The sequence below is a fragment of the Mustela nivalis genome (assembly GCF_964662115.1).
Source record: "Mustela nivalis genome assembly, chromosome: 1".
NCBI classification, from domain to species: Eukaryota; Metazoa; Chordata; class Mammalia; order Carnivora; family Mustelidae; genus Mustela; species Mustela nivalis.
In genome coordinates, this window is record NC_139020.1 from 163,532,588 (window position 1) to 163,555,605 (window position 23,018).

Genomic DNA, 23,018 nt, shown 5'->3' on the forward strand with positions numbered 1-23,018 from the left:
TAAGAGGGAAAATTTATGATGCAGTTTTTAGAAAGTCACTTTTAGCTAACTTTTGGGAATGTAGCTATTCCATTAAGAGACATGTATTAGTAATTCTGCAGAAGGAAATATCTAGTATCCATTTATATAATTAGCAGCCACGACATGACTTGAAGCACGCACCTTGGCTTATTAAAAGCTGGTGAAACTATGAAACACTAAAAACCATGAACTGTACACTTTAAATGGGTGAATAGTATGGTATATAAGCTGTATCTCATGATATAGGAAGGACCCCTTCTTAGACCTGATGAAATGAAGGTTAAGGAGTGAAGTTTAGGCAGACCTACTTTGGAAGGCGCCTATGGTTATGTCAATACCTATTTGTAATGTTCAGTTACTGCATACTCAGTTACTGAATTATATAGTTCCTGAGTTATATACAGAATTGAATTTACAAGTGGACCCCATTAGAGGTTGTCCAGGCCCTGAGACCAAGAGCTGAAAAGGTAACATGCAGGAAACATACCTCTTCTAAGCTAAGCTGCAAATACTCCAAGATCCTATATGGATTTCTTCTGCATACTAATCTCCTTTTTGGTGCCAACTGAAAAGAAATAAACAAACAGAAGCACTACATATTACATAGAGCGGATTGCATTTTAAAACATTTTTCTTACAATTTTCACAGATTTACATTTATTGGATTGATACTGTTAAAAATATTTTTAATTATGATGTGGAAAAAGAAGTTTTAGGTTTCTATTATTAACATTTTGATTTGCTTCCTCTCTATGTTCTCCACGAAATTTTCTCATGGTTGTGATCCTTTCCTTGGTCAAATTTAAGTACTTCTTTTCACCCACTTGCAACTCAGAAGGGTGGGCCTAGCTTATCAGGCTCCATTAACCCTATTCTAAAGGCTAGATAATATTTCTTCAAACAGGTGTTTCACATACAACTTAGCCATTAGATTTGCTCATTTTAGCTATTACAGATAATTCTAGGGCAACTGACTATGCATCCCTCGGTAGGGGGCGGGGGCGGGGGCGTGTGCTCTTGAGCTTTCCAGTGTTTTTCCTGTGCTGGCTGACCTCCCCATACCCGAGACTCCCTGCACCACAGCTGCACTCAAGACTATGTGTAATTACTACAGCACTTCTTTTTTTCCCACCCAAGGGAAAGAATATTATATATGCTTTAATTTGCACTTTCTTTTTTTTTTTTAAGTTAAGTTATTCACAAACTTTGAGGTTTTAGGAGAAATAACATTCATAGCTACTGGGCCACCAGGGCTGGGATCCAGTGCCTGCTAGTTCTCCCAGAGGGTCTCACCACCTCCCACATGCCCTGGGCACTTAATATGGGCCTTCTACCATTTCTGAGTAAGGGGCATCCTGGTTAGCCCTCATCTGCGATGGGCCAGAAACTTAGGAAGTGAGTAATTTTCTTCTTCAGTTGATCTTTGGACAACACAGGGGCTAGGGGAGCTGACTTCAGCCACAGAAAATCTACATATAATCTCTGACTCCCCCCAAAATTAACTACTAATAGCCTACTGTTGACTGGAAGCCTTACCAATAATTATAAATGGCTGATTATCGTGTATTTTATATATGTGTTATATGCTGCATTCTTATAATAAAGCTAGAGAAAAAAATACTTTAAAAAGTCATATGGCAGAGAAAATACATTTACAGTATTGTACTGTATTTATCAAAAAAAGCAACCCCAAAACCCAAAAAAACAAAAGCCTGCACACCAATCCTTGTGTGTATAAGTGGGTTCATGCAGTCTGAACCCCTGTTGTTCAAAGGCCGGCCATACTTACTTCTTCACTTGGGGCACATTCCTTCTCGCTCTCATCATACACATCTTCCTCCACCAGCACGTACTCATCACCAGGCACCCTCTCGCTGGCACAGAGGGGACCTGTGGGCTGGCTCCCATCTCCAGGCTGAGTGTCAGGCAGGGGGAGGAGGACACCTTCTTTGCCACAAGGAACTCGGGGCAGGGGGTGGTGCTGTGGCTTGGCCACCTCCGCCACAGGTTCACCCATGCCATTGGGAGCGAACGGGTCAGGCCCAGGGCCCTGCTGCAGGCTGCCTGACGGCTTGCAGGGATCGTCCATGCCAACCGACTTTCCCGAGTCCCCATTCATCACAGAGGGTTCCTCTCTATCTGTGGTAACTTCCATTTTGGAAGTCGTTTCAGAGTTCTCATCGTGCCTTTGAACTTCTTTCCTTTTTATACCAGGATGCTCGAGTGGTTTTGTGTAATCCTGGAGGGTTGTCTGTACAGTACTCTCCTCCTGCCCTTGTCCTCGCATGAGCTCTGCGGCCCACTCCACACGATGCTGATACCTGGAAGATGCAAATACTGTTAGTAGCACCTGAATTTCAATATTCAAAGCACAACGTGGCATGCAGAAGAGATGGGTTCATAGCATGTCAAAGCGTTTATAGCAGTTTTTCTCAGTAGAGGGCTATAGGTAAATGTTTTCTTTATACTTTTTTTTGGTGTGTGTTTTCTAACTGTTCTGCAATAAGCATGTGTTACTTTTGTTTTTATTAGAGCTTCATTTAATTTTCTTACTTTGAAAAAAAACTTGACTCCAGTTTGACCAAGTATGAATATTTATGTAATTTAAAACTGGTTGGCCAAATGATTAAGGTGACTACAAAGAGAATATGGCTATGTTCTCTCAGGATTTCCTTTACATTATTCTCAATTTTGGATATCACAACATTTTCAGAAAAATATCCCACTCACAGTATACAGAGTCTTTGCTCGGCACTGGAATGCAAAATGAGAACTTCAATAAATATTTTCCCAGTACCTACTAAGGTCTTCACTGCATATGGCATGAAAGGATACATATGGCCAAGCATCCTAGCAGAAAGGGCGCTTTCTCTCATAATAACTTTTGAAGTACTGTTTGATGAGGAATATCTGCTTCGTTCCTCAAATGTAAAGGCAACCCCGAACACTTTCCATGTTATAAAAAATCACAGGTAAGACAATAGCGTTCTGCCCCAGTGAGACCCCTGGCCTGATGATCCCACTGCAATGCCTCCATGCAGAGTCAGGCTGCCATACTGGAAATCTCATCAGCAGGAGCTAAAGGCAATGTGAAACTCAAGCACTTTTTTCTTTTCTTTTTTTTCCTAGATTTTATTTATTTGGCAGTGAAAAAGCACAAGCCGGGGAACAGAAGAAGAGGGAGAAGCAAATTCCTAGGTAAGCTGGGAGCCCTATGCGGGCCTTGATCCCAGGACCCTGGGACCATGACCTGAGCTGAAGGTAGACGCTTAACCATCTGAGCCACCCAGGTACCCTAACTCAAGCATTTTTTGCCTCTACCTACAACCGTTGGCCTGGAAGCCACTTACGACCACACGGTTTGTGGGAAGACAGAGGTAATTTTAATCTTCACCTTAATTATTTTGCTTTGCGTATAGATGGCTGAATATGTCACAGTTTATAAACTGTGGCATCTCATACGCAACTGAACAAGGAAGTTGGCCTCTGCTATATTTTAAGATTTGTGGTTGCTTAACCCTGATTCCTCAGAGGAATCGCCAAGCTGTCCACACCCTGTCTATCCTACATAGGGATGAGTACGCCTTCCTATATACTGGGAACTATATCTTAGATTTAAAGAGTAAAACCTAGAAAGGCTACACCTACATCTAAGAAGAAGCAGGGTAGACACCACAATTGTATGCATGAATATCAGTCAGACTCTTTGACTTATATATATGTGACAAAGCCTATTACTTAACTTCTCTGTGGTTGTTCCCCCACCTGTAAGTAGGGGTAATGAGACAACTACTGCAAAAAGGGGTTATGTATTACTTTTAATAATCAGAATAAAAAATGTAGTTGCTCATACAATGGCAGGGTGTCTTCTCACCTGTATGAAAAGTATGGCCGCTGTTGCATACAGTTAAAAGAACTTTCAATTGAGAGATCTCAAAAAGAATCTTTGCTCTTCATGCCACCTATAGTACTGGCTTGATAGGCTTTGTGGATTTATGAATCTTTTTATTTGAACACAGATTTTTGTGTCAACATATCTTTCTGGGGAATGGATCCCCAACTTTCATCAAATTCCTTGACTTAAAATATGTGAAAGAACCACTGATGAAAGGTTCAACTATTGCCCCTTTGAGCAAAAGACCTGAACTTGAGAGAGAGAGAAAAAGCACAGAGAGAAGGAGAGAGGCTCTGATCTCTGCAATAGGGTGGTCAAGGCAGATACGAGTTCAAACTCTCATTCCATCATGTTCCTGTACTAGCTACCCGACCCTTGAAAGGCTCAGCTCCTACTCTGTAAACCAGGAGTAAACCGTACTGACATGATGGATTTTTTGCAAGGACTAAAGGAGACAAGACATGGGCAATGCTCAGCACACAGTAAGTACTCTATAAATATTTGTTACTATATGCTTGTGGGCTTTTTAGGGGGAGACTTGAAAAATAAAATCATTTTGACTTATACATATACATTACAAAACACATATAACATTTTTAATGAATGGAAGTGTACACCTTAATTAACTGCTTTTTGAGAGCAGGACAGCTCTGTGGGGACAAGTGCTGCACCAGATCTGGGTTCGGGAGTTGGCTCTTTCATGTGATTCCGAGCTAAAGCACTTAACACCCCTGTAACTTTTTGCTCTTCTGCAAAAAAGCGGAATCACACCTGCATTCCTGCCTCATTATGACCTCAGATGCTCATTTTGTGGAAGCTCAAATGAGAGTGTGGCTGCAAAAGCATGTGGGAGAAAGCCTCTGAGAAAGACTGGTGATGCAAACAGCCAGATACACAAATGACTAAGACATATGGCATATGAGTCACAGAGCAGGTGTCCTCTCATTGGCTGACAATGCCTGAAAAAGCCAAGTCCTGCTGCGATTAACCCTGGACACTGCTGGAGAAGCAGCAGGAAGAGAAAAGTAAAAGTCAGGCAACATAAGGGAGAGAGTGGCAGGGGGAAAAGGTGGCAGCTATGATTAGCAGCAGTGAAGAGACTGGTGAAAAGCCATTTCAGGGCTACCCGACCGCACAAGGGTGTAGCATCTGAATACGCCTCTGCTTCTTCTGTCTCTATGGCCTTGGACATACTCTTCCACTGGCACGGTGAATGCCCCCCGCCCCCACTTACAGATGAATGCCTATCTGCCATTGGAAATTCACAGCAAAACAGTTTTGAGGCAGTCTGCTTGGGTCCAAGTACTGCCCTTACACAAGTTATGTAACCTCTGGTTGCGTTTCCTCACCTGTCAGATAACAGGACCTACCTCTAGGGGAGATGAGAGGACTTTAGGGGACAGTCTAAAATGTGTTATCAGCACAGGACCTCATTTATGGAATATGACCAAGAAACGCCAGCATGTACGACGTTATTGTTCTCCTGTGTCAATGTCTGGAGGCTCTGAAGCTGAACTGCCTTGTCTGAGCTGATACAATGAGATGGAAATGACTATGCCTACCTCAAAGACTTCTCGAGAAGATGAACTGAGATGGTCAAGTAAAGCATCCAGACTGATAGCTAGCACTGTTAGAGAGCCGGTACCTGTTAGCTATGACAATGATCATAGTAATACCTCCCTGCAATGTTTATTACAGAACAGTCCAGTCGTTTACTTCTCTTCTGCTCCCACTTGATGGTAAATCCCTTAAGAATAGGGATGAAATTTTTTCCTCCTCTTGTATCTGTAGCACCTACCCGACACCCAACACTCAGGCACCTGCAGTAAACACTGGCTGAACAGAGGACTACAAATGGGGAGGGGGGCAACATCTCCCTCACAACTGGCCCTTCGAGGACACAACCTATATATTTCAGTCCCCTAGGGCATCATCCAAGGGTCTGGATACTCACCTCCAGAGAGGATTACATGGAAGGTTCTCATCACCCATGGACAACTATGTTGGGAAAGAGCCAATCAGAGTGAATTTACTTGAGAAAGGGAATCAGAGTTTAGAGGGAAGAGTAAAGAAACAATTACAACAAGCACTTAAGCTGAAAAATTAACCTAAAAATATAAAAATGAACCCAGTTATTTTAATATTTAATAATTTAGATTTTGACTGCAATTATTATGGCCAAATAATTAATCAAGTGATGGGGGGCCATAATTTTCTGCAGAAATGTCAGATATGGTTAAGTCCTAACCCCTGGCACCTGTGAATCTGACCTTCTCTGGAAACACTGTCTTTGCAGATGTAACCAAGTTAAGATGAAGTCATACTGGCTAGTTTCCTTGTAGGAAAGAAGAGGGAAATTTGAACAGAGACACGTAGACATACACAAGGGAGAGCAAGGGAGAGCTCCATGTGAGAATGGTGGAAGAGCCTAAAGAGATGCATCCATAAGCCAAGGAATGTCAAAGATTGCTGGCTACCACCTGAGGTTCACACCAGGCATGGAAGATGGGAGGATCCTCCTTTATAGCCTTCTGAAGGAGCACAGCCCAGCTGATATGCTGATTTTAGACTCCTGGTCTCCAGAGGTATGTGACTAAATTTCTGTTCTTTTGAGCTATGGTAGCCCTAGGGAACTATACAAGGATCAATAAAATGCTTGGAATGTTATTACTGCAGAGCTAACAAAGGGATAACTTCAGCCGGGTGACAATCTCCCCCACCCAGAACTTCACATACTCAAACTGGCTTGACTGCCAGCCCAATCAGGATGCAGTTCTTTTTTTTTTTTTAAGATTTTATTTATTTATTTGACAGAAATCACAAGCAGGCAGAGAGGCAGGCAGAGAGAGAGGGGGAAGCAGGCTCCCGCTGAGCAGAGAGCCCGATTCGGGGCTCGATCCCAGGACCCTCAATCATGACCTGAGCCGAAGGCAGAGGCTCAACCCACTGAGCCACCCAGGCGCCCCCAGGATGCAGTTCTGAGGGGCAGGCTTCTGCTCTGTTTCTGAGTCCTAGGGTTGACCACAGCAGCTTTCCTGCAGCTGCTCCTGGGATGGGGGCTTTGCCAGGTTCTTAGCAGGCCCCTCCCAGACTGGAACCCTACCCCCACACCCAGCCTGCAGGTATAGCCACAGCAGCCACTGAGATCTCCCTGGGGTCACTGTCCCTGGCTATGGGTTACCGAGCACACAACTGAATAGGAGCTGTCAGATTCTGCCAGTATGTGCTAGAAGCAAAAAGAAAAACCACTGGGGCTTCAATATTTTTAGAAGGCTTACAGAAGAGTCACCACTGGAGCTACCTCTCAGGGACAATGAGGATTTAAATGCATGAACGTTTAGTCCACAAAATCCCACCAAGGGACCACTCTGTGTTGGGGTTGCAGAGAGGAAGCAGGCCTGGTTCCTGCTCTCCAGGAACTGACAGTCTAAATCCAGGTGTATGACAGCCGGCACAGCGAGGGGCGCCAAGGCGTACTGTGTGGGAGCTGGAAGAACCAGCCCCACGAAGGGAGGGTAGTGGTGACAAGAAAACCTCCAAGAGAGTGACAGGCAGCGTGCTTGCTTGGGGAGGGGGGTCAAGAAGAGAAGTTCCGGAAAATGGGAGAGCGTAAAGAAAAGCCAGAGGAAGGAATTGGGATTGTATGAGTAGATGAGGAAGAGCCTCCATGGAAGCCTTTCTCTCACCCTGCAAGTGTAGAGTGAGGAAAGAGGATAGGGAGAGGTTAGTTCTAGACCTAAGTGTAAACATCCTAGCACTTAAAGACATACACAGTAGAGGACACTTGTTCATATTTTGTAAGTGGCAAAGGATTTGGATTAGCATTATTTAAAAAAATTAACTTAGTGCATTTCAAATATGATTTGATCCACATTAAGTTCAGACATAATTTTCAAGGACACACCTACTACCAAAAAAAAAGAAAAAAGAAAAAACAAAAAACAAAAAACAAGGCGTGACCTACCACACTGGAAAGGCTATCTACAAACAGATCTGACTTAAGCCAAGGCCATCATGACTTACTTCTTTGACGTGATTATAGGCATGTCTGTCTTCATATCTGTAACAACAAAAAAGTCTGTTCAGACAATTTTCCTAAAGGTAAAAAATACATTGAAAATCCAGAAAAACAAAGAGAATTTCAAGAATCACAAAATCACACATTTAGAAGGCTAATCTTGCTCAACCAGCAATGGCATGCTTTATATGCCATCATTCCCTGAACCCACTGGAAGGCAGTGCTGATTGATCACAGTGCTCTTGCTGTGCCCAGATGTGACCCTGAAATCCTTCTCAACACTGCAGCGCAGCAGCAATGGCATGCAAGAGGAAACCCCTCTGCCACCTCTGAACTTTTGGATGAAAATATCGAGGCACTAAAGTTACGCACTTTGCCATTTTCCCGTGCTCCATAAGGCATCTTCAGTCAAAGCTCCCCACATGTACCTACAAAAAGGGTTGATGAAGTGAATTTCATGGCAGTGTTGGTGCTGGGTGTGGACCTGGGAGTTCTGCATTCTAGCTCTGGGCATCTGGCTGGTTGAGCCTTTCCACCTTCGGTATTATTTACTGATCACCTGATGGTGTGGGTTTTAGTCCTCATCCTCCTCCACTCTGCCTTGGGCAAATCGTTTCTCCTTACCCAAACTCAGCCTTCTGCCCAGGGCATTAAAGGCTTGGAATAGATGATCATCAGCTTTAAAAACACTAGGAGTTCACATACTCCTACCTCCTTAGGAATTTGTCAGTTTTTGCTGTGTCATGACCTCCCTCCTCTGGTAAATTTAATAAAAATGACAATTTAGCATGCATTACTGATAGTCATCCATGTGTCAAGCACTGGAGACACAGAAGTAAGAAAATAAATCCTCTTTTCTTGAGATATAGCCCAGTTGGGGAAACAGACCAGAAATGACTGATTCTAACCCAAGCTGAGGAGTAAAAGGAGTATAAAGGGAGTAGCTCACTTTACCTGAAAGGCTTAGTAAAAAAACACCAAGGAGGAGGAGTAGCTGAGCTGGGCTCTGAAGAGTGAATGAGGGTTCACCAGGCAGACCAGAGGGAAGGAGGCAGGGGAAGCCATGCAGAGGCTGAAAGAGTAAATGCATGGCAGGTCCATGGAATGGCAAGCAGCCCAAGGTGGCTGTAGTGCCAACAAGTAGAAAAGAGTGCAGAGAGAGGGTGGAAGATGAGGCTGAAGCCAGAATTTGAAGACCCTCCTAAAATGGACATTTGAGATTTACTTCTTCAAGGCAGTCCACAAGCTTCATTTATGATTCCTTGGCATAAATTCCTTTCCTTCAAATTTCTATTACTGTCTAAAATTCAGTTACTACACAGATCAGGAGAAGATTCTCAACTGTTAAGATCATCATACTATTTGAAAGCCTTCTAGGTTTCTGGCCAAATATTCGTAACTGCTGAAGCTTGATGGTGGGGGTCATTATGCTATTTTTTCCCCCACTTTTTGAAAAAGTGAAAAAGTTTTCAGACATACAAAAGTAAGGAGAATAGTATAATAAATTCCCATGTTGCCATCCCTCAGCTTTAACAATTAACTCATGGCCAGTCTTGCTTTATTTGTTCTTCTGTTCATTCTCCTGTCTCCAGATTATTCTGAAAAAGATCCCTTACATCCTATCACAGCATCTCTAAGTAGTGCTTATGTATTTCTCTAAAGACTTTTAAAAAATGAAAAAAAAAATCCAAAAAACCTTGTATAAAAAAATTGGGGGCGTTGGCTGGCTCAGTTGGTGGAGCATGTGACTCAAACTTGAGGCTGTAAGTTCAAGTCCCACATGTGCATAAGAGCTTACTTAAAAAAATTATAAAAATTGGAAAAATAATTGCAATACCATTGTTACTTTTAAAAATTACTATTAATTCCTTAGCCTCATCCAAAATCTATGAACTGTCACAATTTTTGAAAATTGGACTCAAAATCCATCTAAGGCCTATACGTTGCATCTGACTGGTAAATCTGAAGTTGATTCTAATATACGTGACCCCACATGTTTTTCTTCCCTGTGATTCACTTACTGAAGCAATTGGGTCTTCTGTCCTATACAGCTTCCCCCTGGTCTGGCCTCAGAGGATCACGTCCCTACTGTGCTGTAAACACGGTGGCTCATCAAACACGCAGGCCCAGTACTGTTCTTGAATTACTCATGGACTGTCCAAGAAGAGCCTGCACCAACCTTTAAGCAACTGCCTCACTCAACACATCGCTTAGTTCAGCTCCCCTTGTCTTCACAGCCTGATTTTCACAGAGAGGGAAGCCATAGGTAAACAGCTAAATAGTAGGGGATCTATTTCCATTCTGTTGCAAAGGACTTGTCTTGTGACACTTGAGTACTTTGAGCAGCACTGGCTTAATTAACGCATTCTTTGACCCTGTTTCCCGCAAATCGATGCAACTGGTGGCTTGACCAGATTCAGGCTCAGTATTTTGGGCAGCCTACTTCATGGGTGGTGCTGTGTGTTTCCCTCACAAGACAAAAAAATGTGTTGTCTCTTTGTATGTCATCAACACCACTGGTGATCAATGTTTTATAAGAGGATGCAAAATGGTGCTATTCTAATCCCATTATTTCTTGTTTATAAGCAGGAATCTTCTATAGAGAGAAATCCCTCACTACTTAGTGACCTCAAGAACCAGTCCATGTTTACAAATTTCCAAAATGGTGAATCCTCCACAAGTGAACTGTGAATTTCTCCTGGAATGTATCAGTATGTACTAGCAAAAATTAAAAGATTCAAGCGTTTATTTTGAGGTATTATTACCAATGACTGGATTTTAAAACAAATTATAGTATTAATTCTTTTTGTTTGTTTTTAGCAAGAGAAAGAGAGAGAGAGAATCTGAAGCAGGCTCCATGCTTAGCACAGAGCCTGATGTGGGGCTCAGTCTCACGACCCTGAAATCACAGCCTGAACCGCAATCAAGTTTTGGACACTAAACCGACTAAGCCACCCAGGTGCCCCTATAGCATTATTCTCATTGATGTTCAAATGTTTCCCTCTTTGGTCTGGGGAGCCTCCTTTGAAACAAGCCTAGCACTTTTTGATAATCTTCTTTGCTTCCTGGTACAGATGTTTATTGTGAAAATCCTGGCTCTCAACCATACCAACATAATTAATCATGTGCTTTTCTAAACAATACCCATACAACAGTCGGTTGTATGATTGCTATCACCTGTAAAATAATTGCTGAAAATAATGTGAAGATTATTTTGCAACTCTTCCTTTCTTTAGAGTATAGGGCAGGTTGATTGCACTGATGGTCCCAGTTCTTCAGATCTTCCACCTGCCAAACACGTTGACTCTAGACAAGTTGGAGTAACAGCAAACATGCCATGAGGAGAGGTCCAAAAAGCACCGGCATGCTGGGGCTTGCTTGTGACCCTCCACCATGACCATGAGAACACGCCTGGGCTAGTCTGCTAAAAGGATGACATATATGGTGCCCCCTGCTCCTCATCCCAGTTGAGACCATCCTAGACCAGCTGACAGCCAACCAACAGACAACCAGACACTAGTAAGTCCAGCTCGATCCATTATTGGACTAAATCCATCAGAGTAGCCAGCTGATCTCTATAACTAACCAGATGGAGAAGTATATGCAGCCAAGATCAGCACACCTACCTAGCAAACTTGTCAGCAATTTGGATGCTGCTGAAAGCCAATGATTAAATAACACTGTGCCAAGAGATAACTGACACAAAGTCTATGCTATTAGGATTGAACCTCAAGTCACCATGTTCTACAGTCACTCAAAATAGTTTTCTTCCATGGCGATACCACCAACTTGATATATAGATTCCGCTTTTTAAAAAAATTACTTTTTTTAAAAAAATATTTTATTTATATATTTGACAGACAGAGATCACAAGTAGGCAGAGAGGCAGGCAGAGAGGAGGAAGCAGGCTCCCCACAGAGCAGAGAGCCCGATGTGGGGCTTGATCCCAGGACCCTGAGATCATGACCGAGCCGAAGGCAGTGGCTTAACCCACTGAGCCACCCAGGCGCCCCTAAAAATTACTTTTAAAAATTTAACTTTGTTTTGTAATCATGTAACACATTTACAAGGTTCCAAAGTCAAATCTATAAAGTTGGACCTCTTTCTCCATCCTGTTCTGTCCCTCCACCATAGGCATTAAAAAGAATCCATGATTTATCCTTCCTTAAATTTCAAAAATATATTTATACCCCCCCCCTTCAGATAAACCATGGCACACTACGCAGATTCCCCCTTACTGTGCCTTCTTTGCTTAGGAACACATCCCAGTTATCCTTCATTCTTAGCTCAGTTCCATGGTACTTCATTGTATGAATGCAGTACAGTGTTAATTGACCAGTCCCCTCAAACCGGACATTTGGGTCGTATCCAGTCTTTAATATAAGAAACAGTTTGCAATGAATAGCCTCGTGCAATTTCTTTTCATATTTTTGCCAGTCTATCTTTCAGAAAAATTCCTAGAAATAGAATTGCTGGGTTAAAAGTAAATGCTGGAGGGGCGCCTGGGTGGCTCAGTGGGTTAAGCCTCTGCCTTCGGCTTAGGTCATGGTCTCAGGGTCCTGGGATGGAGCACCACATCAGGCTCTCTGCTCAGCGGGGAGCCTGTCTCCCCCTTTCTCTCTGCGTGCCTCTCTGCCTACTTGTGATCTCTCTCTCTCTGTCAAATAAATAAATAAAATCTTAAAAAAAAAAAAAAAGTAAATGCTAGATATCCACAGGCGAAACACTGGACCCCTACTTTATATCACACATAAAAATTAACTCAAAGTGGATCAGAGACCTAAATTTAAGAGCTGAAAATATAAAACTCTTAGAAGAAAACACAGGGGAGAATCTGCATCAGCTTGGATTTGGCAATGGCTTCCTAAATATGACACCAAAACCATAAGTAATGAAAGAAAAAAACATATAAACTGGACTTTATTAACATTAAAAAATTTTATCACTTCACACTCACCAAGATGGCTATCACAAAAAACAGACCAAAAAAAAAAAAAAAAAAAATCAAAACCCAGAAGATAACAAGCGATAGAATTAGGAACTTTGTGTATTGCTGGTGGGAATATAACAGGGGGAAGATATTGTGGAAAACTGTTTGGCATTTGCTAAAAAATGAAAACAGAACTATCATAAGAGCCAGCAAGTTCACTCCTAGGTATATGCCCAGGAGAAATGAAAATATATGTACACACACAAACACACACTCACTCCTAGGTATATGCCCAGGAGAAATGAAAATATATGTTCACACACACACACACACCCCTGTATATGAACATTCACAGCAGCACTATTCATAACAGACCCAACGTGGGAACACCCCAAAATGCTCATCTTTGGATGAGTGGATAAACAAAACATGGAATACCCATACAATGGGATACTATTCAGGATAAGTTCTGATAATGCTACAACATGGCTTCACAATGTATGATTCCAGGTACAATGAAGTATCTAGAATGGGCAACCTCCGAGGCACAGTGAACATATTAGAGTGGCTAGGGGTTAGGGGGAGACGAAGATTGGGGGGGAGGCATATGCATAAATCATTTTGGCAGCCATTGCTAAATTCCCCTCTGTGACAGTTGTACCACCTGCATTCCCACCAGCGATGCGTGAAGAATGTTTTTCTGGGCCTCCCCAAGAAGAATATGGTCAAACTTTTGGATTTTTGCCAATCTGATTGCTAAAATGGTATCTTAGTGCAGGTTTAATTTGTATTTTTTCTTACAAAAAAACCCCAATTATGTTTTTATATGCTGGCATTGGTTATGTAATCACCTTGAGACTTCCTTGGACAAACACACTAAGGTAAAAGATTTTTAAGTTAAAAGAAGGCGAGTCAAGCAAGTAAGAACTACACACATTAGTTAATGTTTTAACAAATTCATTAATGTTATGGTTATTGTTTAAATTCTAATGCTAGAAATAAAAAATATAAAGCTCATTTTGCATATAGGTGAAGAGGTACTTAAACTACTAGTACCTTCTGAGTGCACAGTACCCTGCTAGTCAATATTTACCAACAGAAAAACCTGAATAACACTTTTGATAACTCCAGAAATTAGTTAAAACTCATTTTCACCAATCATCAGAATCCTTTCACCTTGATCAGAATTATTATAGTTGCTAGTTTTAGCAGTAAAATTGCCACTGTGCATGTTATGTCTTCTCCAGAGAATTTTCCTATGTAATCAAAGTGTAAGATCAAAGAGGAAAAAAATAATTTGCCAAATGAACTGAATGAGGTACGTTTACCTTTCCACTTAGCAATGAGCTTAGGATCTGAAATTGTGAAGTTTGGACGGCTTCTAGACAGGATACCTTTTCCAAAATAACCCTTCCAGGAAAAGAGAAAACAAAGTTAGTTCATGTGTAGTTACCATTTTTATAGCTGATGGAAAATAACTATTTGAGTTAACAAGAGATTCATTCTATTTTTCTAAGCTTTATATTTTCCTTCTGATTATTTAATGATTACAAATGAAGATCTTAGCATTTATCTCTGTTTGAAGAGTTCTAGTAAGTTTTCAGTACACCTTATGTGTCTTAACCTAATGATTTCAGTCTGGGTTTGGTAAGCTTAAGGCAATGAGATAGGCAGAGGCAGGGCCTTGGCCTAGAGCCCCATTTCATAAGGATCAATGCCACCTGCTGTATCCCACTGTGAGAAGGTGGCTACAGCATATGTATTTTATATAAAAATGTTTAGAAAAGCCATTTTAGAGAGGAAGTAGATCAATGGGTGACATGGGCTGGAAATGGGAGCAGCAATTTACTGCAATGGTACAAGGGAACTTTTTGTGGTGATGGGAATGCTCCACAACTAGACCGTAATGGTGATTGCACAACTCTATGAATTTACAATCACTGAATTACACATTTACAATGAGTGAATTTTTATGGCACTAAATTATACCTCAATAAAGCTATTTAAAAAATGCTCCCAAGTTGGGGGATCTGGCTGCCTCAGTTGGTACAGCATGTGACTCTTGAGCTCAGGGTTGTGAGTTCAAGCCCCCTGCTGTGGGTAGAGGTTACTTAAAAAAAAAAAAGAAGCCTCCAGTAATGCACTGGCTATGGATGGGGGTGAGGTGGAGAGGAAGCAGGCTACCAATCTCAACCTGAACTTATCATGGGTGGAAAACACAAAAACTAGAACTTGTTCTCATCTAAGAAGAGTTCCCCAAAGAGACAAGATCACAAATAAGGAACCAGAGTACATACTGAAGACTCACCTGTCCGTGAGACAGAACAACATGCCACCCTGTGTTTACCTCTGGAGATGGAGTGGGAGAGGGGAATTTTTACTTTTTACCCATTAGATTCCTGTAAATTGCTTGACATTTTTATGAACATGCATGGCTTTTATAACTGAAAGACAAGAAAGGCCAATGCACTACCTTACTATATTGTTGCAATGTGGGTTCAAGGGTGGGGGAGTAGTCTTCCTCATTAACATATGGCTTCAGGGCACCTGATTCAAATTGCACAGTTCTAACACTGGACTGAATGGCAAGGAAAGAATATAGGTCAATTACAATTTGCTTTTAGGAGTGAATGGGGGGGGGGGGAAGCAAAAAGGATAGCTGGCTCAGGGCTGTCAAAAGCAGCCATGTCAAAGCCTCTAACACTTACTCTCCCATAGAGCTGCTCCATATCTTCTGCGTTCCTCACAATTACATTGTTGTTTATCAGCTCTGCTGTGAACACTTTGAAGTCTTGCTTAGGCCCACAGTCCTGACCAAAAGGAATGGGCAGTGGAGACTCGTAACTCTCATACACTCTTCTTTTCCGCTTTGGGGCACGGAAAACTGCTTCTGCCATTTCTCAAGGGTAGCTGTTTTTAAAAGAGTCTAATAAGGAGAAAGAAACAGATAGCCAATCCATAACTATGTTGACCAAAAATGGGGATGCATTTATCTCTAGGCTCAGAAAGCTTTGTGGTCCATGTGAAAAATAAAATATTTAGAAGCAGTGTACTAAAAGAAGGAGTAATGAGAACATTTTGTACAAGCACTAAAAATCACAATCACCTAAATATCTCAATTCCCAAAACTGTGCTCAAGAAGTCAGTAATGGTATTTCTAATTATCATGGACAAGACTGAGGCCTTGTGGCATGTCCAAAGTCATAACGCCATGCAAAAGTCTACTGATAGCAAGCACAATAGGATTCCTGTTCTTTCGCTCAGACAACAGACATTTACTGAGTACCTACCAGGGCCTCATTATAATCAGAGGTGTTGGCGATATAAAGATAAAGCCAAAAAAGACACTGTCCTCAAAGAATTAAATCTAGTCAGTATTTTTATTTTCCAAAATAAAAGGACCTTAAAATACATTCTAAACATCAGGTCAATCATCTTCTAATTTATAAGGTAAATTAATAAGTGATAACAACAATGACAGAAAGTTATTTCAGGGTTTGTTATGTACCACCAAATGTGAGTGGCAAAGAGCACAAACTCTAAAGCTAGAATGCCAGGACTGAATTGGCTTTACTAGTACTACCTGTGTAATTTGGGGCAAAAGATGGTTAATCTCTCTGTGCTTTGGTTTCCTCATTTGCAAAATAAGGATGAAAAACAGACTCTATCTTAGAGTTAAGACCCCATAAAGGGCCAAGAAGGGTACCTGGTACATAATGAGCTTCACGCATGTATTTAATTATCATTATGGGGTGAGCACTACCAATTCTGGTTTACAGATGAAGAAAACAGGTTCAGGTCAGAGAGATTTTACAAAAGGTCCCTTCAGATGATCCCAGGTCTATTGAACTTCAAAGCCTACACTCTTTTCACGGGGCTCTGCTGTGAGCACAGGCAGCATCTCCCACCCACCCTCCTTGTCTGAAGGCCCACTATTTCTCAAGATTAGGAGCCAAAGGGTTCCAGAGAATTATGGAATTACTTAGACAAGACTGCCCTTGTCTGTCCTTGTCTCAGTCCTGAGCCAGTGTGCACTCAGCACTCTGAGGAAGTAAAGGAAGCCAAAGTCAGTACCTCTCCCTTCCAGGCCTTATACTCAATCTGAAGAGACAAAATAAGCACATAACACACCCAAAAGCAAACTGAAGGTAACACAACAGGCTACAATTTCATAATGGCTAAAGGAAGGAAATGAAGTTGAGTGCACCGTGTGATAAAGAAAAAGAGCCACAGCAGATATATCTAACTTAGGAAAATTCAACCACATGCAAAGGGGGAAAATGTAAACAGTGCAAGCGTCTGGGCCACGCACTCCACTCTCCCAACAGATGCCCTGGAATGAGAGGGGAGACTCGAATCTGCTGCTCCCTTTGTCCCGGCCCAGTTTGATTTAAGTGGAGAGCAGATCCAGTGCTTGAAAATATAGTGAAGCTCTATCACACGTTTCATCTACATGGATCCAAGAGAAAAAAGTAAGACTGCTTATTAAAATGCCTCCTGCGCTTAATACCAGGATCCATTGGGCAACGGATGCAACCAAGCCTGAAACAGCCAGTGATGGTGGCCAAATCTATGGAAGGTAAGTGGTTTTATGGGTTCGTGACCATTAAAAAGAAATTGAATGCCTTGTCCAGTGTGTGATGATATCTTTATCTGCCTTCTCAAAGAAATTGAGGAATTAGATGAGGACAAAGGAAAATATAGAACAAGCTTGAGTTACAGAAATTGAAAAACCAATTACAAAGATAACTGTGAAAAATAAGAATCACCAAGTTGAAACCTTCATAGAAATAACCAAGTATGCTAAGCAGCAAACACTAGAGTAATTTTTTAAATAAGATCCCTCAATGGAATTACATACTGAGCATGACTCATATATACATTATACACATGCTATAAAGCCTTTATAACAAGCCATGTATGTTGGATGTTAATGGGCAATTAAGAGATTTTCTTCCAAGAGCATTTTAACTAAATTTTCACTTGCTGACTTATCCCTCAATCCAAGCTGATGATCACATTTTGTATTCAGAAGAAACAGCAATAAAAAAAAAAAGAAGAAGAAACAGCAATTTATCCTGAAACTTAAACAATGCTATGTCAGCTTTTTTGAGGCAGGATGTTTGAATCTAGTGAGAAACTTTCTAGGCATTTCCAGGAACAAGTTGAACTTTTATGAGATTTTTCACTTTTGAAACTTAACTTCTGGTTAGTATTTAACTTGTATATGCTACATTTGGAATTTTTTGGAAAAAAAAAAAAAGAGGAAATGTTAAATAGCTAACTTCAAGAACTTCTAATTAAATTCTCTTGAACAAGTGACAATGAAGTTATAATTTGCCTGGTTTGGAACTTTCCCTCAGATTGCTGCTATATTCTCCTTATTTTTTTCAAGATTATATATATATATAAATATATATATTCGACAGTCAGAGATCACAGGTAGGCAGAGAGGCAGGCAGAGAGAAAGAGGCTGAGCAGAGAGCCCGATGCGGGCCTTGATCCCAGGACCCTGAGATCATGACCTGAGCAGAAGGCAGAGGCCCAACCCACTGAGCCACCCAGGCACCCCAATATATACTCCTTAAGAAAAAAGCAAGAATAGGGGCGCCTGGGTGGCTCAGTGGGTTAAAGCCTCTGCCTTCAGCTCAGGTCATGATCCCAGGGTCCTGGGATCGAGCCCCGCATCGGGCTCTCCGCTTCTCGGGGAGCCTACTTCCTCCTCTCTCTCTGCCTACTTGTGATCTCTGTCTGTCAAATAAATAAATAAAATCTTAAAAAAAAAGAAAAGAAAAGAAAAGAAAAAAGCAAGAATGAGCTAGGACACTTGATGGCAAGAACTCTGTATTCCAACCCAAGTGTGTGTGACAGAAAGGTTCCTGCCACAAAATGTTCCCTGTTTTCCACAAAATCTCAAAGTCTGGTGGTGTTACCTCTGCCCATGTGGCAGGAAAGGCTTCAAGAATCTGGCTCATAGGACTCCTAGATATGCAAAACTGCCATTATTATCATGCGACCTTGCACAACCCACTTAAGCTCTCTGAGCCCTGTTTCTTCATCTTCAACTTGAATAGGACTGGAAAACAGTTTGGAAGTCACTCAAAGGTTAAACACAGAATAACCATATGATCCAGCAATTCCATTCCTTGGTACAGATATAAGAAAACTAAAAACAAGTTCATGCAAAAATCCATACCGGAATGTTTAGTGATTCATAATAGCCAAAAAAAAAAAAAAAAAACCCCAACAACAAAAAAAGTGGTAACAACCCAAATGTCCCTCAACAGATGAATGGATCAATGAAAGGTGGTGCATCCATATATAATGGATTACCAGCAATGAAGGAACAAAGTGCTGATAGATGCTACAGTGTGTATGAAGCTTGAAAGCATTACCCTAAGTGAAAGTAGTCACAAAAGACCACATATAAGACCATTATTATGAAATGTCTGCAACAGCAAATCCATACAGACACAAGTGGATTAGTGATCACCAGGTGCTGAGGGAAGGGAGAAATGAAGAGCAACTGCTAATAGGTACAGATTTATTTTTAAGGGTGATGAAAATGTTTTAAAACTGGATTGCGGTGGTGGTGATGGCTGCCCAACTGTGAATATACTAAAAATCACCAAATTGTATATTATACAAGGGTGAGTTTTATGGTATGTGAATGGTCTCAATGAAACTGCTACTTTAAAAATCTAATAGGACAAACCAAATGATCTCTAGTTTCATGGTTTTGTGAAGGAGCTGTCTTGTGTTGAATTTGAAAGGCAAAACGGGGGAGATAGGACTGAATTCACTAGTTTCCATTATCTGCATTAGGCATTTAAGATATGTTTCTTTAGTGCCATGAAAGGAGAACAGCATAATGTAAGATGTGGCATGTGAATAAAATTAGAAGAGGTAATTATCAGTAGGTATGACATGCCAGGCACGGACTGTGCCATATGCTACACACATGGGTACTACTATCCTCTTTCACAAACAAGGAAACTGAGGCTTAGAGAGGGCCAATCATTTGCCCAAAGCCCCAGTGCACAGAGATATAACATTGTAAGAAGACTGGCCTTAAAGAGACCCATGTCTGAACCACACACATATCTATAGGAACGACTGGGCCAGTTGTCAAGGGGTTTGGAAGGTGAAGGCTGGTTTAGACTTGGAATCAGCACAGAGGCTTAGGCAGGGATTGAGAACTGAAAAGAGATTAATTAACTCTGGGTAGTATACAATAGTGGCTCTCAAGCTTGGGTGCCCGTAGAATCACATGGAGAAATCTTAAAACTCCTAATGCTCAGAGCTTAACTGCAATTACATCAGAAATTCTGGGGTGGGACCCAGATGATTTCGGCAGTAGCCAAAGTTGCCAGCTACTGGTGAAAGGATAGCCTATTCAAACTCACTTAATCCCAACAGCTCCCTAAGTAAGTACTGTTACTACTCCCATTGTTCAGAGCAGGAAAGGGACTCAGAGGGGCTGAGTGCTATGCACCTGTAAGGGATTGTTGTTTCTCCTTTCCCAACCCAGGACATACTTGACTCCAGACACAAGAAGCGTTAAGTGCATTTACTTTCCTATCAAAAGTGGGGCTTGCTCCTTATTCTTCCCTTGAGCAGACAAGCTAACACTGTTTAGGTATTCAGTAAATGTTTATTCCAAACAAAACAAGCAAAACAAAAACGGGGGAGGAAGCTCCATTTAATTTTCCAATCCCCTGGAAACACCCTGTCAAATAAACCTGGTTAAAAAACCTCCCACCCAGTAAAGCTCACCTTCTCCCAATTAAAAAATGTTTGAAGCTCCAACGGTGTACCTCCTGGGCTAAGGGAGGCAAGGATGAAAGGGACAAGGCAAACAATCCAGGCCCTGGGGAGCTTTCAAGTCAGAACCTGAGACTAAGCCACATAAACAAACGATAACCCTTTGAAGGTTGTTGTGAGGATTAAGTGGGTTAACTCTGTGAAGGCGAAGGAGTCTCGTACTGGGCCTGTCATGTGCAAGATGCTAGCCAGACGGGGGCTGCAACTGCAATACGTGACTGCACACAAGCCAGAAGGTATTAAGGGCCCACGAAATTCATAACTCCCTGCCTTACTTCATCTCTCTGCGGATTTCCTTGAGCGCCCCCCCCCAACAACCGCACTAGCGGCTGAGGATCCCCTCGGGCAGAGACGGGTGTCCGATACACCTCTACGTCCCCAGCCCCCAGCACTGAACGTGGCATCCTGTTCTTGGGAAAGAACGAAGAGAAGTGTAAAGGGCTACAGGTGCTGGAAGAACCGGAGAGGGGCTAATTCCGGTGGAACCAGGAAGCCTGGCTCCCCTGCCCGGCCTACTCTGGGGCGGCTGTGCAACGCGGGGAGTCTCTACGCCCTTTCCGCTCCCGCTCCTGAGAGCTTTCAGAAAAGGCGCCGTCGCCTCTCACACCGCGAGACGTGGCCACCGCGCTCAGCGCCACCGGACACCGCCAGCGGCTCGCCCCTGCGTCTTACCTTCCTTAGCCCCACGCGCTCGTCGTTACCCCGGTAACGCCGGCGGGTGGGCGGTCACCGCCGCCGTCAAGCAGTGCGGCCGCAAAGCCGGGTGAATGCGCAGCCGCAGAGTCCTCGGGCATGCCTGCCGGGTCTTTGCGGAGAGCGCGTGCGCAGAAGCCGCGCATACTCCTGACCCTTGGCTGGGTGTAATCGAGTTGTCCTACCTGCCCTTCTTGGGGTTGTATGGCCAACCTCCTGCATAGATGCCACTTTTGTTGAATCCTCACAGCAATCTCGCAAGATTCGTTTTACATGAGATCCCAAGTTACTTGTCCTATGTCACATAGCTAGGAGGTAGTGGAAAAGAGGCTCTAACCCAGGCTTGAGGATTTAGAGTTTGTCCCGGGGTGGGCGGTGGGATAGTTGAGGCCACCAGGTTTTATTGTAGGACCTAGCCCTGGAAAAACAAAACAAAACAAAACAAACAAACAAAAAAGGGTCTGTAAGTATAGCCCTGACGCTGTCCTCAGCTTTCTCAGTGTAGATGTATAAGCTGCAGCATGCCGGGAACCTGTAAGGAAGCGCCCTCTCGCAGACACCTGACTAAAAGCCACAGTGTGCACTGGCTACCCTGTGCAGTGTGAAGGACAAAATCGCTAGGAGTCAGAGCTGCATCTGAATCCCTGTCGCCCGCCTCACTGGCTGGGTGGTCTTGAGTGACTTAACCTGACTGAGCCTCAGTTTCCTCTACTGAAAAGTGGGCCGTTAGAATTACGCAGGATGAGCAAAACAAAAAGGCGTGGGGGAAGTGTAAAAGTTAATCCTGGTCATTTTAAAGGAGGTCTAGTGGGGAGTCCCAAATATACGTTTCAAAATATGAATCCCAGGCTCCCCAGCACACATACCACTCATGCTGGGCAGGTGGGGAAGGTGGGTGACAGGGAATGGTGGCAAATAATGCCAGAGAGATTCATAGGGCTGGTGTGATGGTCTTTGAAATCCAAGCCTTTTTCAAATTTCTCCTGTCTCCAGGACTTCACACACATTAGCCTTGGCCTGGAACATCCTTCTCCCCTCTGTTTGCAGCTGTAATTCCTGGCCCCTCCTTGAGCCTCAGGTCATGTATCTCTTCCTCCAGCTTATTTCCTCTTGCCTCCCTAGGCCAGCTTGGGTGACTTTCCTCTGTGTTTCTTTAGTCGTCTGGTGCATCCCATGTTGTCCCTGTTTCATGGTCCTTCTTAACCAGAGGGCTTCCGTTGATGGTCCACCTGCACTGGCCTTAACTGGTCGGCTTTGAGTCCAGACTTTGATTTAGATAAATCAAAATTAGAATAGCTTCCTGGTTAGAATGTTGCAAAAAACAGAACTTCAGCAAGGTTCACAGAATAGTGTATCAGGATGAATGGAGGCAGGGAAGGGAGAGCTGGCCAGAGGCTGTAATGTTATACCAGAACATGCCAATTTAGGAAATACTGGTTTTAGAATGGGAGCATTTTAACAATGAAGGGGAACCCAGACTTTGTCCAATTCAATTTCCTTATTTAACAGATAAGAAAAATAGGCTCAGAGGCACTGTGAGTTGCCAGATGTAGCAGAGTAAGTCTGAGGGGGGGACTGAGACTACAGCCAGGTCTCCTGAACCTCTCAGCCTGGTACTCTGCATTCAAGGACTTGGG

At 42.6% G+C, this 23,018-nt stretch overlaps 1 protein-coding gene across 2 annotated transcripts in view; it reads right to left on the reverse strand.

Annotated features, from left to right (window-relative positions):
• Nucleotides 1-21,465, reverse strand: part of TSEN2 (tRNA splicing endonuclease subunit 2) — a 41,224-nt gene extending 19,759 nt beyond the window's left edge. The window contains exons 1-6 of one of the 2 annotated variants that reach the window (XM_082749101.1): nt 21,361-21,465; nt 15,573-15,790; nt 14,193-14,274; nt 7,940-7,976; nt 1,811-2,342; nt 509-586 (exon numbers count right to left, since the gene is read on the reverse strand). In XM_082749101.1, the coding sequence (XP_082605227.1) occupies nt 509-586; nt 1,811-2,342; nt 7,940-7,976; nt 14,193-14,274; nt 15,573-15,761 (918 nt within the window). In that variant the 5' untranslated portion in view covers nt 15,762-15,790; nt 21,361-21,465. Of the gene's footprint in view, nt 1-508; nt 587-1,810; nt 2,343-5,870; nt 7,977-14,192; nt 14,275-15,572; nt 15,791-21,360 lie in introns of both variants that reach the window. The other variant, XM_082749102.1, reaches the window with a different exon arrangement.
• Between the last annotated feature and the right edge of the window lie 1,553 nt (nt 21,466-23,018).